The following is a 22,915-nucleotide window of genomic DNA, read 5'->3' on the forward strand; positions in this document are numbered from 1 at the left end:
ATTAACCTTTCTTAAAGTAGCTTTATGCTTGCCAGAATATGTTCACTGATTTTAAAAATTCAGCCGAGAGGCAGACACCATTTTGTTTTGATGGTATATAGTCAGTAACGATATTCCAAATAAAATAAAATGACATATTGTACGTTTAACATGGTGTTAAGATAAATACGTTTTGTGCTTCTCTCTAGGGTAATACAGTCAGATGTTCCATCTTTATAGCAGTGCATGTCGGTATCAGCAGCAGCACAGCAGACCTTGCTGGCCCTTCTGTTATGGCTGGGAGCGATGTTGTTTCTGGCAGCTCAGCAGGTCATTCGGGAGGCTGCTGCGGCAGTGACCTCCTTCAAGGATTCTAAGGCCTTGGTGGAACAACTGTGGGTTTCTCGCTTCTGTAGTGAGCTCTTCCTCTTCGGCACAGCCTATGCCCAAGCCTCCTCCTTCAAGGATTCTAAGGCCTTGTTGGAGCAACTGTGAGTTTCTCGCTCCTGTAGCGAGCTCTTCCTCTGGGGCACAGCTGATGCCTGAATCTACGGGTTGGCTTCAGCCGTTCAGCAAGGGTAGGAGGAGAAGCCACTCAGGCAAGGGTAAGAGCAAGAAGCAGACCTCTTCATCTAGCTCCCAGCAACCTTTTCACAGTCATGTTGGAGTGGCTAGCTGTTCAGACGAGGCAACCTCAGCCAGTGCATCTACAAGGTACTACTTACGCACTCTTATCCCAGTTGGTGTGATTCTCTGCCTATTCAAAGTAGGTGCTGTCCACCAGTCATGTCACCCATTTACTGCCGAAGCGGAAGCGCGACCTGCCCAAGCTCACTGGCATAAGACGCACCCCAGTTCCTTCAAGGCTGGTATATTGCTCCACGAAGTTCAGGCTTTGCTGGACAAATCCGCAATACAACGTGTATCACTGGGTGAGGAGAAAGTGGGGCTTTATTCCACATACTTCCTTGTTACGGAGGATGGCTGGTTCCAACCCATTCTCAACCTTAAAAGATTGAATCATATGTTAGAGGTTCCATCCTTCAAGATGGAGACACTTTACTCAGTGATCTCCTCTGTTCAGCCCAGCGATTGGCTTACATCGATCAATCTAAAGCATGCGTATCTACATGTGCCAATACATCCCACATTCAAGCAGTACCTCCTGTTCCCTTATGAGGGGATGTGTTACCAGTTCAAGGTGCTCCCCTTCGGCGTATCTACTGCCGGGTGTTCTCCAAGCTCATGTCAGTGCTGGCTACCCTCGCATAGTCGCAAGGATGGCTTTGCTACTCATACATGAATAACTGGTTGTTCAGCGTACTAACTCAGCCAGTGAGTCTAGACTCTACCCACACGGTGATAGACATTATAGTTGAAATGGAAAGGAGCATCAACCTCAAGAAATCCGACGTGGTACCCACCCAGCACTTGGCTTTTCTCAGGGTCAAGTTCACAAGTCAACAGGGTCTTGCAGGCGCAGATCCGCATTCTCTCTTCCTTGGCGTGGGATGTGATGGATCCCCTCCTTGCTGGTACCCGCCTGCGCATTGATTTACTAGAGCTCGTTCGGCGCTACCAGCTGGGGGATGATTCTAGTACCAGTCGTGGACGAGTGTGTGTTCACTTTGATCTCCCTCAGGGGAGGCTCAGCTTCCTCGGGTACAGCTCCAGCTGCCAATCAAGCCGGTTAGTTCCACCTTTCGCCTAGTCAGGCGCCCCCCTGCAGCAGGCATACCGGACCTGTGAGGAGGTCTATCGGAATGCCATGCAGCAGGTTAGGGTAGTGGTCTATGCGGCTTACCTCTCCTCATTACAGAGGTCAGCCCTGGAGACGGGAGAGAACTCTGGGGACGTCTCCCCGAATGTTGTTCTCTTACATTAGCTGTCCGAAGTGCAGGCCTATCTGACGTGCAACTCCTTGAGGTCGGCGGCGTCTACGGTGATGTGCGCAGTTATGGGGATGCGCTGTGGCTGTTGACTTCTCGTTACTTGGTAGCGAGACAGCAGACCTTGCTGACCCTTCCATTTTGGCTGGGAGCGACGTTATTTCCGGGGGCACAGCTGGTTTCCGGTAATTCTCAGGTTTCTGGCTCAGCCTCCTGTTCTGTTATCTTTTCGACCAGACATTCTCACACAGAACAGCATGCCACACCCAAATCCAATGATTCAGTGGGTGACTTGGCCTCAGTCAGGTCTAGCTTTGAAGCACACAGAATTCTTGGAGCAGTTGCAGACACAATTCTGGCTTCGAAGCTGAATGCGACAAACATTCAGTATGAGGATAGGTGGTCCCACTATGGGTGGTGGTGTTCAGATAGGCGGATTGCAGATCCCTTTTCTGTAGATTTAGTCCGAGTATTGGAGTTTTAGCCATTTTTTGGAAGAAGGCCTGGTGGCTTCGACCATTTGTGGCTACTCCACCGCTATTTCCACCTTTCACAGACCTGTTGATGGTGCTCTTCTGGGGCAGCACCCTCTCGTGCAGCTCTTTTTAGCTGGCGTGGATCAGGTTTGACCTGCTGTCAGGCAAACCAGCCCACCTTGGGATTTGTCAATCGTGCTTGATTGGTTCTCCAGTCCAACTTTGTTATGTTTATCGGCTATTTCCATTCAGCTGTTAACATGGAAGGCCATATTTCTGGTGGCAGTAACATCTGGACGAAAGGTTGGTGATTTACATGCTATGTCGGCAGACCTCTACAGGTTTATCTAAATTTATTCCTTATTTTAAAATTGGCAGATCCTGTTCACAAAATATGGTAATTGTACACATGGAGATATAGGGAAGTCCTGACTTTGATGGAGCTTTCATTTATTGTACCATGAAACTATGAGGACTGTGTATATGGTAAGTGCTTGGTTTTGCAGGCAACAAGCAGACCCTGGATACATTACCACGGGAACGAGGACAGAACACAAGAGACGAACTGCTAAAGTTCCACTCCAAGTACTACTCAGCTAACGTCATGGGTCTGTGTGTTCTGGGGAAGGGTGAGTAACTAGAGACATTGTTGTACTCTGAATATCCACATGTTCACAGGCATCCAAATACCTTCATCTGAAGGTCACAAGCATTATCAGTGAGTTATCTCAAGAACTGTTCACTGTATTATCTTCATTCATTCATATTTTATCTAAGAAGGTGCAGGGCCTAGTCGATTATGATGACCCTTAGTTAATTTTCAAGGTCGTCTGTCCGACCATCCGTATGGATTGGAATATCTTAAGAACCGTTGACTAGATTCTTTTCATATTTGATGTCTAGGTTTATCACAGTTGAAGAAAGGTCTCAGGTTTGGTGACCTTGACCTTCATCTGAAGGTCAGAAGGGGACTTAAGCAATTTACATTGTCAGCGAGATATCTCAGAACAAGAACTGTTCACTGTATTTTCTTCATATTCAGCACCGAGCTTTATCTAGGGAAGGTGCAGGGCCCAGTTGACATTGGTGACCTTCAGTTAATTTCCAAAGTCATGACGACTGTCTTTTTTAGGAGTTTCATACACTGGTCAAGGTCTAAGTAAACACTTCAAAATATGTTTGTGTTTGAACATCTACAGTGCAAGATAACAAGGGAGTTTGAGAATAATGTTTTTGTTAACATTTTACTCTATCTTGAACTACGATCTTCACTTACATTTCTTTTTAAGTTTGATTTGATAATAGGCCGTAGGGGATTATGTCACCTTAGTGACAATGCTTGTGTAACTGAAAGGAAGATATTTTATAGAAATGAATAGGTTTATTATTCGTCCACGAATGCCTTGTTAGGTAACCTCTAATAAAGTCTTGTTTACACCAAAAATAATAACTATCATAAGAAATGAGTTGATGAAGATTGTGGGGTCCTGATATATGAGATAGATTATGTCTTTACTAGAGCCTCTGGATCAGCTGATGGAGATTGTGGGGTCCTGATATATGAGATAGATTATGTCTTTACTAGAGCCTCTGGATCAGCTGATGGAGATGGTGGTACCACTATTTGCTGGTGTTGAGAACAAGTCTGTGTCTGTCCCAGAGTGGAATATCCACCCCTTTGGCCCTGATCAACTTCAGGTCAGTGTCTCGTTTTAACAGGTTATGGTAAATGATCCTACTATGAGTGTTTTTAACATCTACTTCATCTAGCCCTCACATGTCTATTCCACACCCCATCAACATGAGCCCCCTAAGGCAAGCTAATCTAAGTAACCTACATTTCATTATCAGTACCTTGTAACCCAAGCCCTTGATACTCACTCAAAATCCGTACTCTTTATGCCAAAGCACTGAATCCACACTTAACTATCCTACACCTCAATATTCTTAGCCTTTAACCCAAGCCTTTTATCCACACCTAACCTACATCTCAATATCCCTACCCTCTAACCAAAGTGCTTGATTCACACATCATTACCTTCATCTCACTATCCCAAACTCTAAAACCATCCCTTTATCTCAATTTGTTAAGCCTATCCCCTTATCATCCCCTCAACCCTACCTGTATAACCCCCTCTAACCCCATCCCTTTACCCCAATTTGTTAACCCTATCCCCTTATCATCCCTCAACCCTACCTGTATAACCCCCTCTAACCCCATCCCTTTACCCCAATTTGTTAACCCTATCCCCTTATCATCCCCTCAACCCTACCTGTATAACCCCCTATAACCCCATCCCTTTACCCCAGTTTGTTAACCCTATCCCCTTATCATCCCTAAACCCTACCTCTTTAACCCCTCTAACCCCATCCCTTTACCCCAGTTTGTTAACCCTATCCCTTATCCCCTAAACCCTACCTCTTTAACCCCCTCTAACCCCATCCCTTTACCCCAGTTTGTTAACCCTATCCCCTTATCCCCTTAACCCTACCTCTTTAACCCCCTCTAACCCCATCCCTTTACCCCAGTTTGTTAACCCTATCCCCTTATCATCCCCTCAACCCTACCCCTCTAACCCCATCCATTTACCCCCACTCATTTAACTCCATCCCCCTTATCATCCCTTCATCCCTACCCCTATAATCCCCTCTCACCTCATCCACTGTGACCCACAGTGTTGATTTATGTAGTAGATGACACGGTGCTGGTGTAAAATCAACATGTTTACACATTCACTCCTTCAACAAGCATCTAGGTTTAGCTTCTTGTGTCATTACTCATTACTGGAATATGACTACAAGCAGAACAAATTTATCCTCACTGAATTACTAGAGCTGATGTAAATGAAGTAAGTTGTTAACACCAAGTGTTTCACCTTGTTTGCAGAGGAACGTTTGTGTTGTCCCTGTAAAGGATCTCCGCCAGATGAATGTGTCATGGTCGCTGCCAGATCTCCACCCCTACTACACATCAAAGGTAGATATAACAAATCCATATTACACAGCAAAGCCAGGAGTATAATCCTGAAATGTTCTGTGGCAGCTTTCTGTTACTTGGGGTGTCTTTTAATTGTATGAAACATGCGCTAATGCAATCTGATAATGTGACATGCTACACGTATCTTTCTACATATGACTAAGTTTTGTAAGAAATTGTGACTTAATACTTATTACATCGCCATGCCCAGGGTGGTGTGTAATCTGTCCTAGTGCCTGGGGCTTGACGCCATTAATCTTGGGCACTTCATGCTCACATGCCTGGTCAATCCGCAGCAATGTTCATGGTGCATAGTGAATATCAAATATAGCTAATGTTTTTGAGTTATAGGTGTAATATCAAATATAGGTGATGGTTTTGAGTCAAAGGTGTAATATCAAATATAGGTGATGGTTTTGCGAGTTAACAGTGCAATGTCAAATATAGGTGATGTTTTTACGAGTTGACGGTGTAATATCAAATAGTTCTAATGTTTTTGAGTTAAAGGTGTAATGTCAAATAAAGCTGATGTTTTTGTGAGTTAAGGGTGTACTCTATATCCTCCAGCCCGAACACTATCTGGGTCATCTGATTGGACATGAGGGGCCGGGGAGTCTGCTGTCCGAACTCAAGGCAAGAGGTAGGGCACTGTCGAAGCCTTTCACTATCAACCATTGCTTTAGCAGTAAACTCTACACTCATCAAAGCTGTTTCTGTGACAACACATTTAGGCTAATTTTGTGTATTATTATTATTCCTCCGCAACATGTTAAGTGGAGAGTATTAAAATGGACTCTGTCTGTGCATGTGTCAATGCACGTTCATCTTTTCTGGAGCAGAACTTTCACTGTTTCCTCACCAAACTTGGCACATGGATAGATCTGGTGATGAACTGGTGCCTTTTGGTGGTTTTGGTATTCTTAAATAAATATTTTTGGCATTTCCATGGCAACATGTTTGACAGACCCCAATTGGTGATACTGCTATTTTCCAGAGTAGAACTCTAAAACCATTGACTTTTTCTTGACCAAACTTGGCACATAGATTGGTCTTGTGGTATACTGGTATCTTTCAGTAGTTTCGGAATTGTGAATAAAATATTTTAGGCCTTTCCATGGCAACAATTTTGATTAAGACTGAAATTGGTGGTATTGCTCTTTTCCAGAACAGAACTCTGAAACCGTTCACTATTTCTTCACCAAACTTGGCACATATATAGGTCTGGTGGTGAACTGGTGCCTTTTGGTAGTTTTTGTATTCTTAATAAAATGTTTTTGGCATTTCCATGACAGCAAGTTTGACTTAGACTGAAATTGATGGTAGTGCTCCTTTCTGGAGCATAACTTTTAAAACCTTTTAATACTGTCCTTCCATTTTTCATAATCACAGTTTGTAGTCATATTCATTGAGGGTATTTTGCCATTTGGGGGGATATTGATGACTTTGTCTTCATGTGTTAACATGATTCATCACTGGATGGTTGTTAGTGTTTGATATTGGATTCCAGAACAGAACAGAAATAATAAGTAGCAGTAAAGGCAAGTTACTTTATTGATTGTTTCCTCTTTATTATATTATCTGATTATAGTCACTCATGACTGACAACAGCATGAGAATCTATATCACAATGTTTATCATAGTATGATGAAGAAATCATCATCCATACAGTGGACTGACTATATATATTGTCTGTTGTCTGTAGGCTGGGTGAACACGCTGGTTGGCGGAGGCTCACCGGGAGCCAAAGGCTTCAGTTTCTTCATTGTCAATGTGGATCTCACTGAAGAAGGCATGGGTAGGTGACCCTGTGCTCATAACATTACATAATGCCATACATTTTGGTTAGAAGTAACATTTTTTGCCAAAATTCCATGGTACATTTCAAAATGTGATTGTAGCCCTGTGACTGTCATTTGTGTCTGTTGAAGTGTGATAGTTACGATCACCTTGGCACCATGATTGATTTGTGAAATGGGTCCCAGACAAGTAAGTTGGAGAAAAATAGGTTGGATGCAAAACATTTCAGCTGATTCTAGTGATAATATTTTAAAGCACTTATGTACATTATAAGAAAAGTGAACAAAGAAACCAGCTACTTTCAACATTATGGAAAATGTCTTTGATTTATGGGTCAGTGGGTAGGCTAGTGGTTAAAGTGTCCTCTTATCATGCTGAAGTTCTGGGTTCGATTCCCCACATGGGTAAAATGTGTGACACCCATTTCTCATGTCCTTATCTGTGATATTGCTGAATATTGCTAAAAGTGGCATAAAATCATACTCACTCACTCACACTTTGATGCATCAACAGTATTTTAAGTTTGAGACCATTTTGACTTTTAACTTCATAAATCTGTTTTTTAATCTCAGTGTGTTGTATGTTTTATCGTCAGACCATACTGAAGACATCATCACCTTGATCTACCAGTACATTAACATGCTGAAGGCAGAGGGAGTCAAGGAGTGGATCTTCAAGGAGTGTCAGGTATGTGATTTACCTCATGTCTCACCTGTTGTTGTACATGTCATATTTATCGGATATGTCACCTGTAGTTTACCTGTTATTTGACCTGTTGTGTGTGTATTTAAGTGTGCTTTCAGTGCTTTGGCATAAATTTTCACCTGAAATCTACTTGTTTGCTTTTGCCTGTTTTGTAATTTTCAGAAATTTTACTTACAGTTTTGCCTGCAGCTTTACCTCTAGTTTCTAAGTCTTGTTTAATCAGAATATGTATGTGGTGGTCTTCAATATGTCATTCTGTTGATTCCAGGACTTGAGTGCCATGGCCTTCCGCTTCAAAGATAAGGAACGGCCGCGGGGATACGTCAGTTCTCTGTCAGGGATGATTCATGTAAGTCTGTGAGTGAGTGAGTTTAGGTTTTTGCCACTTTTAGCAATATTCCAGCAATATGATGGCGAGGGACACCAGGGCTCCACAAAGTGCCCATGTTGGGAACCTGAGTTTTAGCATGACAAGCATATCATGTACAAAACCAGTGATGACAGCCCACTAAAACAATCCCACTCCTTCCTCCACCCCAAGTACATGTGTATAAAATGGGTGACCCCCTTAACATCATCATCAAACACACACACCCCTTACCCACTCATACCCCTAACTGACCCTTAACACACTCTTAGTCGGTGTACATGTGAGCGTTTAATGCGGAGTGTCTGGAGGGATATGTCAGTTCTCTGTCAGGGAAGATGTTTGTAAGTTGGTGTACATGTGAGCGTCTATTGTTAATTGTTTATTGTTGTTGTCTATTGTCCAATGTCTGTCTCTAGGACTTCCCAATGCCGGAAGTTCTGAGTGGGAGCTACACAGTGACAGAGTACAAGCCGGAACTTGTCCAGTTGGTCATAGACAAGCTTGTGCCAGAAAACATGAAGTGAGTCAGAGGAAACAATATGTATAGAAATGGTTATGCCATTTCTTAGATAGGCCCATCAACAGATGTCTGACTGTTGCGAAAGAAATTTCAGATGTGCCATTCCCTAAATCTACTGAAGATACCAATACCATTTTCACATTATGTATCCTGGCTACCAAAAGTATGTTTGTCATAAAATATTATGAAATGGCTGCATCACATGATTGTGTAAAGAAATGTGATGTTTTTTTTTCCATGTTTTTTTCCAGATGCATCATCATTGCTCAAAAATTTACGGGGATGACAGATAAGAAGGAGAAGTGGTATGGTACAGACTACAGTGAGTCAAGTATACCTGCAGAGATGATTAGGGTGAGTCAAGTATACCTGCAGAGATGATTAGGGTGAGTAAAGTATACCTTCAGAGATCATTAGGATGAGTCAAGTATACCTGCAGAGATCATCAGGGTGAGTCAAGTATACCCCGCAGAGATGATTAGGGTGAGTCAAGTATACCTGTACAGATGATTAGGATGAGTCAAGCATACCTGCAGAGATGATTAGGGCAAGTCAGGTATACCTACAGAGATGATTAGGTGAGTCAAATATACCTGCAGAGATGATTAGGGCAAGTCAGGTATACCTACAGAGATGATTAGGTGAGTCAAATATACCTACAGAGATGATTAGGGCAGGTCAGGTGTACCTGCAGAGAAGATTAGGGCAAGTCAGGTATACCTACAAAGATGATTAGGTGAGTCAAATATACCTGCAGAGATGATTAGGGCAAGTCAGGTATAACTGCAGATATGATTAGGTGAGTCAAATATACCTACAGAGAAGATTAGGGCAAGTCAGGTATACCTGCAGAGATGATTAGGTGAGTCAAATATACCTACAGAGATGATTAGGGCAAGTCAGGTATACCTGCAGAGATGATTAGGTGAGTCAAATATACCTACAGAGATGATTAGGGCAAGTCAGGTATAGCTGCGGAGATGATTAGGGCAAGTCAGGTATACCTGCAGAGATGATCAGTGAGTGAGTGAGTGAGTGAGTGAGTTTAGTTTTACGTCACACTTAGCAATATTCCAGCTATATGGCGACGGTCTGTAAATAATCGAGTCTGGACCAGACAATCCAGTGATAAATAACATGAGCATCGATCTGCGCAATGGGGAACCGATGACATGTGTCAACCAAGTCAGCTAGTCTGACCACCCGATCTCGTTAGTCGCCTCTTACGACAAGCATAGTCACCTTTTATGGCAAGCATGGGTTGCTGAAGGCCTATTCTACCCCGGGACCTTCACGGGTCTCAGAGATGATCAGGCAAAGACAACAGCGATGACTAGGGTGACAACATTGCTTCATGTATTCATTCAGAGATGACTAGAAGTTAGTCAACATTAAGTTATATTCTTGTGGAGATGATTAGCGTTAGTTGACATGGAGTCATAGAAACATCCAGAGATGATGTGACTTAAGTAAGTGATCCTCTCTATGTAATGACTGAAACTTATTTCAACAGTTATTCACTCCATTCCATGCCCCCACTATTTCCAGACATACATCTGGTCAGGTAATGACTTCTTGTGTCTTGTATAACATGAACATGTTGTTTTTTCAGAAATGGAGTGATTGTGGACTGCATGAAAATCTCCGTCTGCCTCAGAGAAATGAATTCATTCCAACAAATTTTGACATTGTCACACGGGAGCCAGAGGTAGACATCTGTAAACATGAACAAATTAGCTATACAAAACGCAAAACATGATCTTTAACCAAGTTCCTTAACTTCTATTATAGTCTCACATTAACTGATGTCTCAGTGACTTGATATTTGACAGAGAAAATTGTAGAAGCTTGCTAAAGCAATGTAGCATGTTCTTATCTCACTTTATACACTCAGTGATGATGGTAATACTTTATGTTTCAGTCCTCATCAGTTCCTGACATGATTAGGGTATGTAATATCGTTGATATGCTTCATCCTTAACACCCTTTGTTCTTTTGCACCCTTTTCCCGTTAAATGCTGCTGTCAGTAGTTTTGAACTAAACAGACCGTCAATCAACAGAGACCTAGTTAGTCTAGAATGAACTGATAAGACAACAGAACGCTCCAGCTATCATTGCCAATTAATCTATGTAAATTTTGTTCCACTTCTTGCCCATTTGGCTTTCTAAATTTGTTGCTGCAATAATTACTAATATTGATTGCTATTGTTTATCCCTTTCTTGCATACCAGTGTGTTGTTTTTGTTGTTGTTTCCTATTAGTTGTACTTAAGTCTGTTCTGAGCTGTAGCCGTTCACTCTTAACTCCACTCTTGACGACTGTGTAGGAATCTATACCAAAATCACATATCATAAAATACTATAGAAGTTGTCATCTATAATATCCATACATTTCTTATTACTCAGCAACTTCGAAAATGCCAGTCAAAGAGGTCACAGTGGATTATGACAAGTGTAAGATGAAAAACATGAAATTTGAATCTTTTTACATATGTTATGTGGACCCACAGACTTGAATCTTTTAGGGTCACTCAGAAGGCTTGGTTGGTTTGAGATATCTTTGATCAGTTATTTCCAGGCGTCCAAATAAATGATCAAAGCAACTGATTGCAGGATGATGCTATGTGCCGGTTCTGGTTCAAGCAGGATGATGAGTTCCTGCTACCCAAAGCCTGCATGACATTTGAAATCAGAAGGTGAGTAAAACTTTACTGTCATTCCCGTTTGGTGACTAATGTGGATTAAAGTGTTACTGATAACAGTCCCGATTGAAGATCTCACTTAGAACTGTCTGTAAAAGGTGACTAATATGTATCAAGGTGTTGCTGATAACAGTCCTGCTTGAAGATCTCACTTAGAACTGTCCGTAGAAGGTGACTAATGTGTATCAAGGTGTTGCTGATAACAGTCCTGCTTGACTGTCTAGGTTAGAACTGTCTGTAAAAGGTGACTAATATATATCAAGGTGTTACTGATAACAGTCCTGCTTGAAGATCTCACTTAGAACTGTCCGTAGAAGGTGACTAATGTGTATCAAGGTGTTGCTGATAACTGTCCTGTTTGACTGTCTAGGTTAGAACTGTCTGTAAAAGGTGACTAATATGTATCAAGGTGTTACTGATAACAGTCCTGCTTGAAGATCTCACTTAGAACTGTCTGTAGAAGGTGACTAATGTGTATCAAGGTGTTGCTGATAACAGTCCTGCTTGACTGTCTAATTTAGAACTGTCTGTAAAAGGTGACTAAAATGTATCACCTCAGAGTCATCCATTTAATCGAATTGCCAACAAATAGTACAAGAATCTGTACTTTACTGAGAAACTGTAATGACTATTACTGATTGCAGCAGAAACAACGAACAAACATGTTTATGCTACAGTAAATACTGTTAAACACTGTTCTGTGGTTACAGTGGATTCTACAAAAGCAATTGCTAGTGTACTCGATTTCCATTAACTAAATTTCAGTTAATTAGGCCAGACCAAATCTATTTCATGTTTTTTACAGATTTTTGTCCTCTGAAAACCTAAAGACAGGCAGGAAAAAAAATAAAAATAAAATTTCCAATCAAAGTAATATTCCTTCTAAATATTCAAAATATTTTACTTTTTGCAATTTATGAAATGAATATGGGTAAAAAAAACAACCTAAAAAGTATTTTCTTGTGAGTTTACATTTTAAGCCAATGAAAACATTAGGATTTTATTTTTTGAGCAGGGAAAATTAATATTTTTAACTTACCTTACCATAGGGCTTATGCATATTACCTCAAGCATCGCTTAGAAGAGATCAGACAGTCGTTGATACACCATTCTACCAATTGGCCACCTCATGTATCGACCAGTGTATTGGAACGGAAGTGACGCGATCTCACTAATCGCGCATGCACGAGCAATCCAAAACTTCACTTTTACTTCAAGCGTCTCACACATCAGACGTGTTTTTTCGTTTGTTACGCTATTTGCTACTGTGTTTGATATTGTACTGGTAGGTATGGTTTTCTACCGTTTTCTCCCTTTTTTACTTCACTTACCTGGCTACCTCGTGTTTTCGACTCACATCGTTATCCTTAGTTTTCCATGTTGTTTGTCCTTTTTCTTTGCACATGTGGGTAAAGTTTGGTTCCCAAGCGGTTTCCTTTGCCTATGTGCTTTGCCATGTGTAGATATTGTTGTTCTTATCCATTTTATCGTCGTTTTTTCTTCTGACGCCGTGCGTGGTTCATTGGGGGCAGCCATGTTGGTTTCTCTCTGTTGTCTCGTCGCTAGGGCGTGCTCATTTGTTCTACATGGGTGTTGCTCCATTTTTTTTCTTTATGGCGTGGTTCTCAGTGTTGCTTGCTTTTCTGCATGTTGCAGCCTTATTATGACCCGACAATTTTGCACACTCTGTAAGGTGCAGAAGTCGGCAAAGGATCCCCACCCCTGGTGTCCGGACTGTGCAGTAGTTATTTGTGGTTTTGATGATCGCTGCCATCATTGCTCGTCTCTTACTGTACAGGAATTCAAGGAGTACTTGTCGGCTAAGAAGAAACGTTTTACGCAAAGGAAACGGAAAATGTCGTCTCCTGCTTTGGGATCATGATCTTCACTTGCAAGGACGCCAGAGGATCAACCATCTCCATCAGTAGTGTCGGCGCCTTCTTTGATGCTTCCTTTGCCTCCTTTGGATCCGATGCCTGGATTGCAGCGCTTTTCGGACACCTTCGTTGATCTCTCTCACCCGGATGCCCTCGCTCACCTGGAGGTACAGAAGTTACTGAGAACCTTACTACGCTCGAGCGCTGACCCAGCGCCATCGTCGACTTTGATTTCTCTGGTGCTCCTGACGCCGATGCTGACACCGACACCCAGCCGGGATAGAGGCAAGCACCCCTACTCTAGCCATTGAAAGATTGGTCCAGCACCACTGGGACCTCCCGCCCCCAGTCGTCCTGATACGACCCACTCCTGTAGGCGGGAGATTAGGGATCTTTTGGAGAAATTGGACAATACTAGAAGATCCTTATGTTTCCTTATGTTACCAACATACTTCGGACTGGTTACAAGCCCCTCCTTACCGTGTCGCCGCTGCTGACATCAACGCCCCAGTCATGCGTGTATTCTTCAACCCAAAGTCTTTTGTTAACCAAGAGCATTCAAATGTTACTAGACAAGAACGCCATAGAGACAGTGCTAGACCCCCAACAGTCCCCGGGGTTCTTCTACTCACCCATTTTCCTCGTAGCCAAGAAGGATTCTGGGAAATTGCGCATGATACACAACATGGAGACGTTCAACCGGCTGTATCTTCAAGACCCACCTCACTTCCGCATGATCTCTCTGGGACAACTGCTGACCAAGCTCGGACCCAGGTCATGGCTAGCCAGCCTCAACCTGCAGGATGCTTATCTCCATGTCCCGATTTATCGGCCGCACAGGAAGTTCCTGCGGTTTGTGTTCGCCAGTCGTCACTACCAATGGAAGGTACTCCCATTTGGCATTTCCACGGCCCCGTGGCTTTTCACTCGTATCACTGCGCTGATCACCCATTTCCTCCATCTTTGGAACACCGACATCGATCCTTACATAGACGACTGTCTCCTCAATCATACCGATCCTCAGTGGCTACGCAGACAGCTGAGGTTTGCCATGCGCCTCCTCGAACAACTGGGGTGGATCGTCAACAGAGAGAAGTCCCATATGGAGCCGTCCCAGGAGTTGACGTTCATCGGGGGTTTGTTTCTGACTCATTTCAACCTTGTCAGAATCCCACCGGCGCGTTGGGTCAAGAGAGCAGCCTTCGCCGATCGCAGACTCACTCAGCCGATGTCTCTCAGGGAGTGGCAGTCCCTGCTAGGCCTTCTCACGTCGGCTCAAGATTTGATGCTAAGGGGTCATCTAATGCTTTGGCCGTTACAGCGTTTTCTCCTGCCGTACATACAAGCCGACGTTCTTCGTATCAAGTTCCCTCTACCAGATCATCTTCACCGGTATCTGCGATGGTGGACCCTAGAGTCAAACGTTTGCATCGGCGTCTCCTTGACAGACTTGACACCCGACCACGAACTTTTTGTCGGTGCTTCCCTTCTGGGTTGGGGCACTCACCTCAATGGTCAGACAGTCTCGAGGCTGTGGTCCGACGTCGAACGCGGGTGGCACATCAACAGTCTAGAGTTTCAAGCGGTCATTCTTGCAGTTCAGCATTGGATGTCTGTTTTGCAGAACACATGTCTACTGATAGCTTCCGACAATTCCACGGTCGTTATACGGAATCAGGGCACCACGACATCTCGCCGGTTGTTGGAGCAGATGTTTCAGCTGGCCAACATTCTCGACGACGGCAATGTTCAAGTTCAGGTTTGTCACATCCCGGGTTGCAGAAACGTACTAGCAGACGCCCTCTCCAGACTAGGCAGACCATCGCCAACAGAGTGGATAGTGTCAACAACATGGTCAGCCGCTCATCGACCTGTTCGCGACACGACTCAACAATCAACTTCCATTGTACGTGTCTCCTGTTCCGGAACCGCAGGCTTGGGCGACAGACGCCATGTCCCTGTCATGGGAGGGGCTGGACGCGTATGCGTTCCTTCCACCAGCGCTTCTACCAGTGGTGATGGCCAAGATCAATCAGACCCGGCGGATTCATCTGCTTTTGGTCGCGCCCTGGTGGCTGGCCAGAACGTGGTTCCCCGCCTTGCGTCGTCTCGCCGACGGGGACCCCCTACCGCTACCGGATTGGCCGCAGTTACTCTGCCATCCACTCAGTCATCTTCACCATCCTGATCCAGCGAGGTTTTGTCTTCACGTCTGGACCATTTACAGAAAGCTCTAAGGGCTAAGGGCTATTTTACTTGGGTGGCAAAGGTCATTGCGCGTGCGCACCGGGTATCTATGACATCTCTTTATGACAGCAAGTGGACGTCTTTTGAGAAATTTTGTACATTCAGGAAGCAGAATCCGTTAGCAGCTTCTCCTCAGTTGCTGGCGGAATTTTTTTCTATACCTGAGAAGATCTAAACACTTGCGAGGTAACACCATTGCGACGTACCTTTCAGCGCTGAACTCCGTCCTAGCAGTAGAATTCTAGGATGGTAGAATGGCGTATCAACGACTGTCTGATCTCTTCTAAGCAATGCTTGAGGTAATATGCATAAGCCCTATGGTAAGTTAAGTATGTAAATATCTAAAATATTTAGATTTGAATAATTTTTTTTTTTTTTCATTCTTGAATAAATACGGCAGGCGGATCCCTAAAACAAGAAATAAAATTGGTCTGGCCTTAATTTTCCATTATTTCTACTTGTTACTTAAATTAGCATATAATTTATGTAGTTTTCGTCTTCTTGGTATGTGACATGTCTGTGTCTGTGTGTCTGTTTCCATACGTGATTGCATTTAAGGATATGTTTGTAGACGTCCTTTGCTGTCACTGTTTTAGCTCCTACGCCTACATAGACCCACTGCATGCCAACATGAACAGCCTTTTGATGCTGCTGTTTAAGGATGCTGTCAATGAATATGCCTATGATGCAGAGTTGGCCGGACTCGGGTACAACCTGGACAACACGATGTATGGAATGACGGTCAGTGTGGGGTGGGGAAGTGTGGGGTGGGTGGTGGTGAGGGGGCAGGTGTTAGGTACACCACCAGAAAATTACCGTTACAAAAGATGCAGAATGTAACACAGTGAGTGGTCAGGCAGTGATTATGCAGATCAAGCATTGACAGAGATGCAGAGTTATGTACTCCAGTTATCTGTGTGTATTTCTGTATATTTCCGTGTCCGACAGCACAGCAACTAGCCTTTATGTATGCTGTCATTCACTCTGGAACTTTCGAACACTTACAACTATCGCCACTAATGTGGGATGCTCTAGAACAGTAGTAGTCTTGTGTTTACCTTTTTTAAAAGCGAGGTAACTCTAGAGAACTGCCTTCAAGGCCTGCCGATAAAGTAATTAACATTCATGATACGAAATGTGACCCACAGTGATTATTATTCAAAACAATAAACGTTGTGAGCCACTAACAATTATTACTTAATTAATAATACAATTTACAGAAAATACACTCTCTTAACAATATTGTGACCTTCCTGGACAGTATCAGTGCATTGTGATATCTCTAAGTGTGACTTTCTGTCTTCTGCCTTCAGTTATCTGTCAAGGGTTACAGTGACAAGCTACATGTGCTGCTACAGAAGATCATAGAGCGATTCACCACCTACACTGTGGATCCCAAACGTTACGAGATCATCAAGGAGTTGGTGAGTCTTTGGTGCCAGATAGTGTCATCCTTAATAAGCAGTTGTAGTTTAATTAGGGAAGAACATGCAGTGACCAAAGTGTACTCAGTAAGCAACTTCAGTAAATGTTTAGGGTAACTAAAGCTAAATTTCTTGAAAGAGTAATTGAAGTTTCCAGTGTATAGATACAATATAGAAATGATCAGTTACATGATCTCTAAGGGATACTATTGAACATGCACTGTCCTATGACAAAATGATGATGGTGTTAGACCTTAGAAAACCTCTTTGATTGTACTTAAGTTTGACTTTGATTGCATTTACTTGGAAAATTGAAGTAAAAATGTCATTAATCAATTTCAGTCCACCACGTAACCTACTAATTTCACCTCAACATAATCGTCCGTATTGACAGTAATTACTGAACTGCAGGGATATGTTCGGGTATGCCCCAACAGACTTAGGTACATTATGTCTACACATGTGTGTGCTTCCTTCAGTACTATCGTGGGCTGAAGAACTTTGTGGCTGAGCAGCCTCACCAGCACGCCATCTACTTCACCTCCGTCCTTGTGTCTGAGATGGTCTGGACAAAGTCTGAACTTCTGGAGTCATTAGATGGTTAGTTTGTCTTGGCTAGCATTATGATTAATCACATAGCACATGACAGTATATGTAAGAATGTGGCGTTGCTGTAGCCAACAAAACACTGGGATAAACTGACATGTGTGAAATACAGTGGAAGCTGTCTTACTTGGAAACTATGTAACTCGGTTTTCTATATAATTCGGACCGAATTGTTGGTCCCGGCAGAATGTAACTAAGCTATCATTACATATAGGCTAACTAATTCAGACTTCATGTAACTCGGATTTTGGACTGAAATCTCCGCCCTACAAGGTAATTTACTATGAAAACATTGCTAATTAACTTGGACTAGCGGGACTGCCTGAGGCGGAAGTGCTTTGTAGTAAGCCGATTACCGAATTCGAACGGATTATCAGGTGTGATGATAAGCAATTAACAAAAGGAATTAACAAAGAAATTCAGCAAGCTGACACGACTCACTCATAGTCATTTTGATGGTATGCGATTTTGTTATAAAAAGACAATACTCCAGTAATTTCTCATCAGTGACAAAATGCCTGAACCAATGGAACGTTGTATTTGTTGATTTCTGTGGAGAAGATTGAATCACATGCACTTCCATACAAGGGAGTTGCCCCTCGAAATAGCGAGTAACACGAAAACATGGTATGTCACTTCTAGAGCTCGTGCTTACGGACAAGACATGAAATGTGTGTTGCATTGGAAACCACTCGACGACAGAGCATTCTAACAATAAATTATTTATAAAAGATGAAGTTATATTTTTTGACGGAATTACAGTTTAGATAATCTAGAGGTACGCAAAAATGTCCATGATCACCTTTTGCGCTATTACCCCGAAAACACATTACACCATGGAAAAGTACCGTGCAAGCTCATCTCCCGGTCAAGGGAGCTAACTCTTGACTCTTGCCAATCCAATTCGGACTCCTCATAATTCGGACACAAAAGTCGATCCCATTCGAGTCCGAATTAGACAGCTTCCATTGTATATAAATATGAACATATTCAAGAACAGATCTTTTGACTGCTGGCTAACTTTAAAACAACTGGTTACTGATTTTGTGAGAAACTGATGTATCCAAGCAAATATTCCACAATATTTAAATTTCATTTTGGTGAACATTTTCAGAATAGAATATTATGTACGATATTAAGAGAGTTGATAATCTTTTATGAACCATTACCTAAAATGTGCAGTGATGCATAGGAATCAAGGAAACATTGATGTAGTTCTGGATAGTGAAATTCGTCCTGTGATGATGTGTGTTGTGTGCTGTACAGATGTGACGCTGGAGAGACTCCAAGCCTTCATTCCCCAGCTGCTGTCCAAGGTCTATGTGGAAGGCCTCATGTATGGAAACATCACTAAACAGGTGCTTGTTTATTCTTGTATTTGGCGGAGAATATAGAAATGATCAGTTAGTCTTTCCTTAACTAGGATTATGTTCACCCATATTCACATTTGACTGGCCTATAATAACCTAATAATGGCCTATGAGGGTGAAAATATCAGGGTTCATATTTTTTATACAATGCATTAGAGCAAAATATCACTTTGTCATGGTGGCAAGACTTCATGAGAATTGCTCTGACGTTATGTTTCTTCTATGATGTTGTGTCCTACATGTAGTGACAGAGGGTAGTCAGCCTATGTTTGAAATTAGATTTGGGTATATTTTCCTCAATTTGTAGACTCCGGTAATAAACAGAATATTATATGAGTGCCCATATCATACTATCCTTACAACACTTGTGCCTAAATATTGGTAAGTTTTCCTTATCCTGACTCATGCTAATTGCTTATCCCCTCTTCTCTGGCAAAGGTTGTGGAATACCTGAAATCCCTTGAAGTTCCCTTCTAGAAAGAAGCGGATGTAAAATACACTCACCCATGTGTAGCCTCCCCTTTCCTGCGTATTGGTCATGTGACTGGCCATGCTCTTTACTCTCTCCTTGTATATTGCCCAACATGCAAATATAGAAATTCAGCATTGCTGTGCGGGGCGGCTGGGAGGGCTTATGTCATGAGTCAGGATAAGTATAAAATATCAATTGTATTCAGAAAATTACATTATTCTAATATGACGTGGACACTCAGATGGTATTTCTTGCGAGAAATAACATGATGATTTCCACTATGATATTTTCACACTGTTCACCTCTCTTCTTCAGCGGGCTCTGGAGATAGGCACCATGATAGAGACAATACTTCGGGAAAAGAGTGGCTCAAAACCACTTCTGCCAAGTCAGCACAAGCGTACACGAGAATTACAGTTGCCTGATGGTATGGTATGGAGTGTGTGTGATGGACGGGAGGGGTGGAGGAGGGCTGTGTGTAGCATGTGTACACTTTGTAGAATCTACTTACTGTCAAACTGTGTATATCTGACATAAATTTTATACTTGTGACAACTGAGTCAATATTATCAACAGCTGAACCAACTTGTAACAGATACAACTTGGAACCTGAAAATATACAAGCCTTAATTGTGATAATGGATAAGGACTCATCAAGTAGTTTTACTCCTTATTGCATGACATTAGTCAGACTGGCATAAGCTGTAATTCTGTCATCTGTTATATGGCATTTATCATGTGTGATGTGTCATGTACGCCATGTTATCCTGTCGCAGGCTGCTACTACATGTACGAGCAGACCAACACTGTGCACAGTGGGTCGTGTATTGAGATCTACTACCAATGTGGCCGCCAGGACACGACACTAAATATGCAGCTGGAACTGTTCTCTCAGATCATCAGTGAGCCCTGCTTCAACATCCTCCGCACGCAGGAACAGCTAGGTGACTACGTCAACAACATCTTTACAACATGTTTTACTCACTTTGATGGAGAATGTAGGTCACAAAAGATTGATGAGATTGTCCCTTTCTTCTTTCATTACATGACACAGTTTGACCTTGAACTACTGGCTTTATTTTCAAGATCACAATGTGTGAAAAAGTTTATAAATACAGTGTGACAGAGTGCATGTTGTTCACCAAAGTTCAGTGTCAAGGGTATTCATTTTATACAAGCAGTTATGACAGGTGTCAATCATGTTTGATGGTGTGTATGGTCAGGGCAACTTTGTCAAATATAAAAGTTCATAATGATGACTATGTGGTTGGTCATGTTGTGGTTGGGCAGTGTGTGGTCCTCTGCATAGAGCTCAGGTCACAAATCGGTTGAATTTAATTAGTGTTGGGTGTGGAGAGTCCATGGATGGGTGGCCGTGTTTGGCACTTTGACTCCTGAGAGTTTCTAGGACTCCAGTCCTGCCCCACATGTGATACATGTGGTCTCATCTTAGGTGAGAGTTTGTTTAGAATTGCCTCTGTTGATCTAGAGGATTATGAGTACCTGGTGTGTTAAGTCGTGTGACTGTTATCCTTCTAGCACTTCTAGGTCTTCAGCAACCCATACTTGCCACAAGAGGTGACTGTGCTTGTTTTTAAGAGGCGACTAATGTTTTTGGGTGGTCTGGTTCACTGACTCAGCTGACACATGTCATCGGTTCAACAAAGGGCAGATTGATGCTCATGATGTTGATCACTGGATTGTGTAGTCCAAACTCTATTATTTACAGACCACTGTCACATAGCTTGAATATTTCTAAAACTAAACTAAACTCACTCACTTACAATGAATGTGTGTTGTCTTCAGGTTATATAGTGTTCAGTGGTCTGCGTCGGTCTAGTGGCGTCCAGGGTCTCCGAGTGATCGTCCAATCAGACAGACAGCCGGCCTTTGTGGAATCTCGGGTTGAAGCCTTCCTCAAGACCATTGACGTAAGTGCTGTAGCGTATTATCCTGTGGAGACTCAGCATCAGTATAGGTCCCAAGTCTCTAATGGTTGCAGGAACGAAGATAACTGTGGATCTGTTGATTGCTATGTTGTAGTTTCCGAACAGCAGAGCAAAGGTTTGCTAAAGTAGCAATCTAGTACCGATAACTCTTTGAATTTGGATCTGTGTTGGAGAGGCAATTTGGCCCTTGGCTTTGAAAAAATCTTGTGATTGGCAATTGGAAATGAAAAGTCTTTAGATAATGAAATTGAGGTAGCCTTGATTAATGTTTTTTAGAATATTGTCAGGGATAACAGTAACTTGATTAATAAATACTATGAAGACAAAGGTGTGTGAACTTACACACATGAAGACAATGAAGTACACCAACAATGTCTTAAAGGGGCACTGATGCGGAGCGAATAATGTTTCTCGCCAAAGGTCTGGTTACGAAACCAAGCTGCAAATTGGTCAGCACCCGCTCCCTCGACCGTGACGGACACAGGGTTTGGGCTCCTGTCCTCATTAGCAGAATTTCTTCACCCTAAACAGTCAGGAGACCGGATGCCCATCATATGCCTCTATTTAAAAATATCCATGGTAATCGTTGTCTGATTGTAACAAAATATCCCAGGATTGGAGTTTTTTTCTGATGCCTGGATGGTATAGTGGTCTAGTGACTGACCCAAATGTCATGTGAAAATATGATGTCTACAGGTATGTAGCAAGCCATGTACTTCATATAACCCTGAAAGATTGCAAAGCTTTATATTTAGATAGTCTAGCAAAAATCATGCTAAATTTTGGTAGCAACCCTGGTTTATTATCTATGATAATAAAAACACACAGCTGATATATTTTATACACAGCAAATGCTTGTATGTATTTCTTATGTAACAACAAAGTTCCGTTGGTATTCTCAAAACAGTTTCGGCCAATAAATGTTTTCAGGGTGCATGCGACACAGAGATTACATCTTCCTTGCTGTAACTCGCGTTTGATGGTATAAACCTACACGTGTTATTTGTCACCATTCACTTGATGGCTTGATTCACTAATGAATTTATGACAGGTATAATTAGTGGTAACACCACTAAGATTACTTGACAAAGGCTCCCATTTGGCACTTCTCCTGTCTGGAGTAAATACTCAACATTATAAAATAAGGTCTGTAGTAGCAAATGTATTGTATGTTATGTAATATGTCTGTATAAGTGATGCAAGAGGGTTTATCAGTTGAGTTACAAAATATCGTTCAAAGGATGAACCGATAACACACTGATTGATTAATTACTTCCACGGCGGATTTGTCAAAATGGCAGTGTTTTTGTTTGTAGATTTACTAATCTATAGTGACTACACCCTGTGGTAAAGTGCGTGTGTAGAAACATCCTCCCTTCAAAGAATTAACCACCATTGCGTTGATTGATTGATTGCTCATTATTGATTAACAAAATTACTTAGAAAGGATGACATCATACAATCACTTGCCAGGTGTGCTATCTTAGGTGACAAATGAGAGGTTTATCAGGAGTTAACCAATGAGAAAGACCTGAAACGATGTGTCACTTTTTCG

General features: G+C 42.3%; 1 protein-coding gene across 1 annotated transcript in view; it reads left to right on the forward strand.

Moving 5' to 3' along the window:
- The window catches only part of LOC137265563 (insulin-degrading enzyme-like), a 42,772-nt gene that overhangs the window by 9,963 nt on the left and 9,894 nt on the right, over positions 1-22,915 (forward strand). The window contains exons 7-25 of the mRNA XM_067800983.1: positions 2,851-2,973; positions 3,930-4,042; positions 5,232-5,321; positions 5,889-5,961; positions 7,024-7,116; positions 7,714-7,805; positions 8,092-8,172; positions 8,610-8,713; positions 8,965-9,067; positions 10,326-10,421; positions 10,635-10,661; positions 11,327-11,409; positions 16,136-16,280; positions 16,853-16,963; positions 17,443-17,563; positions 18,836-18,927; positions 19,727-19,838; positions 20,188-20,355; positions 21,218-21,342. Coding sequence (XP_067657084.1) covers positions 2,851-2,973; positions 3,930-4,042; positions 5,232-5,321; positions 5,889-5,961; positions 7,024-7,116; positions 7,714-7,805; positions 8,092-8,172; positions 8,610-8,713; positions 8,965-9,067; positions 10,326-10,421; positions 10,635-10,661; positions 11,327-11,409; positions 16,136-16,280; positions 16,853-16,963; positions 17,443-17,563; positions 18,836-18,927; positions 19,727-19,838; positions 20,188-20,355; positions 21,218-21,342 — 1,952 coding nt within the window. The remainder of the gene's footprint in view (positions 1-2,850; positions 2,974-3,929; positions 4,043-5,231; positions 5,322-5,888; positions 5,962-7,023; positions 7,117-7,713; positions 7,806-8,091; positions 8,173-8,609; positions 8,714-8,964; positions 9,068-10,325; positions 10,422-10,634; positions 10,662-11,326; positions 11,410-16,135; positions 16,281-16,852; positions 16,964-17,442; positions 17,564-18,835; positions 18,928-19,726; positions 19,839-20,187; positions 20,356-21,217; positions 21,343-22,915) is intronic.

The sequence above is a fragment of the Haliotis asinina genome, chromosome 15, assembly GCF_037392515.1.
Source record: "Haliotis asinina isolate JCU_RB_2024 chromosome 15, JCU_Hal_asi_v2, whole genome shotgun sequence".
Lineage (NCBI taxonomy): Eukaryota > Metazoa > Mollusca > Gastropoda > Lepetellida > Haliotidae > Haliotis > Haliotis asinina.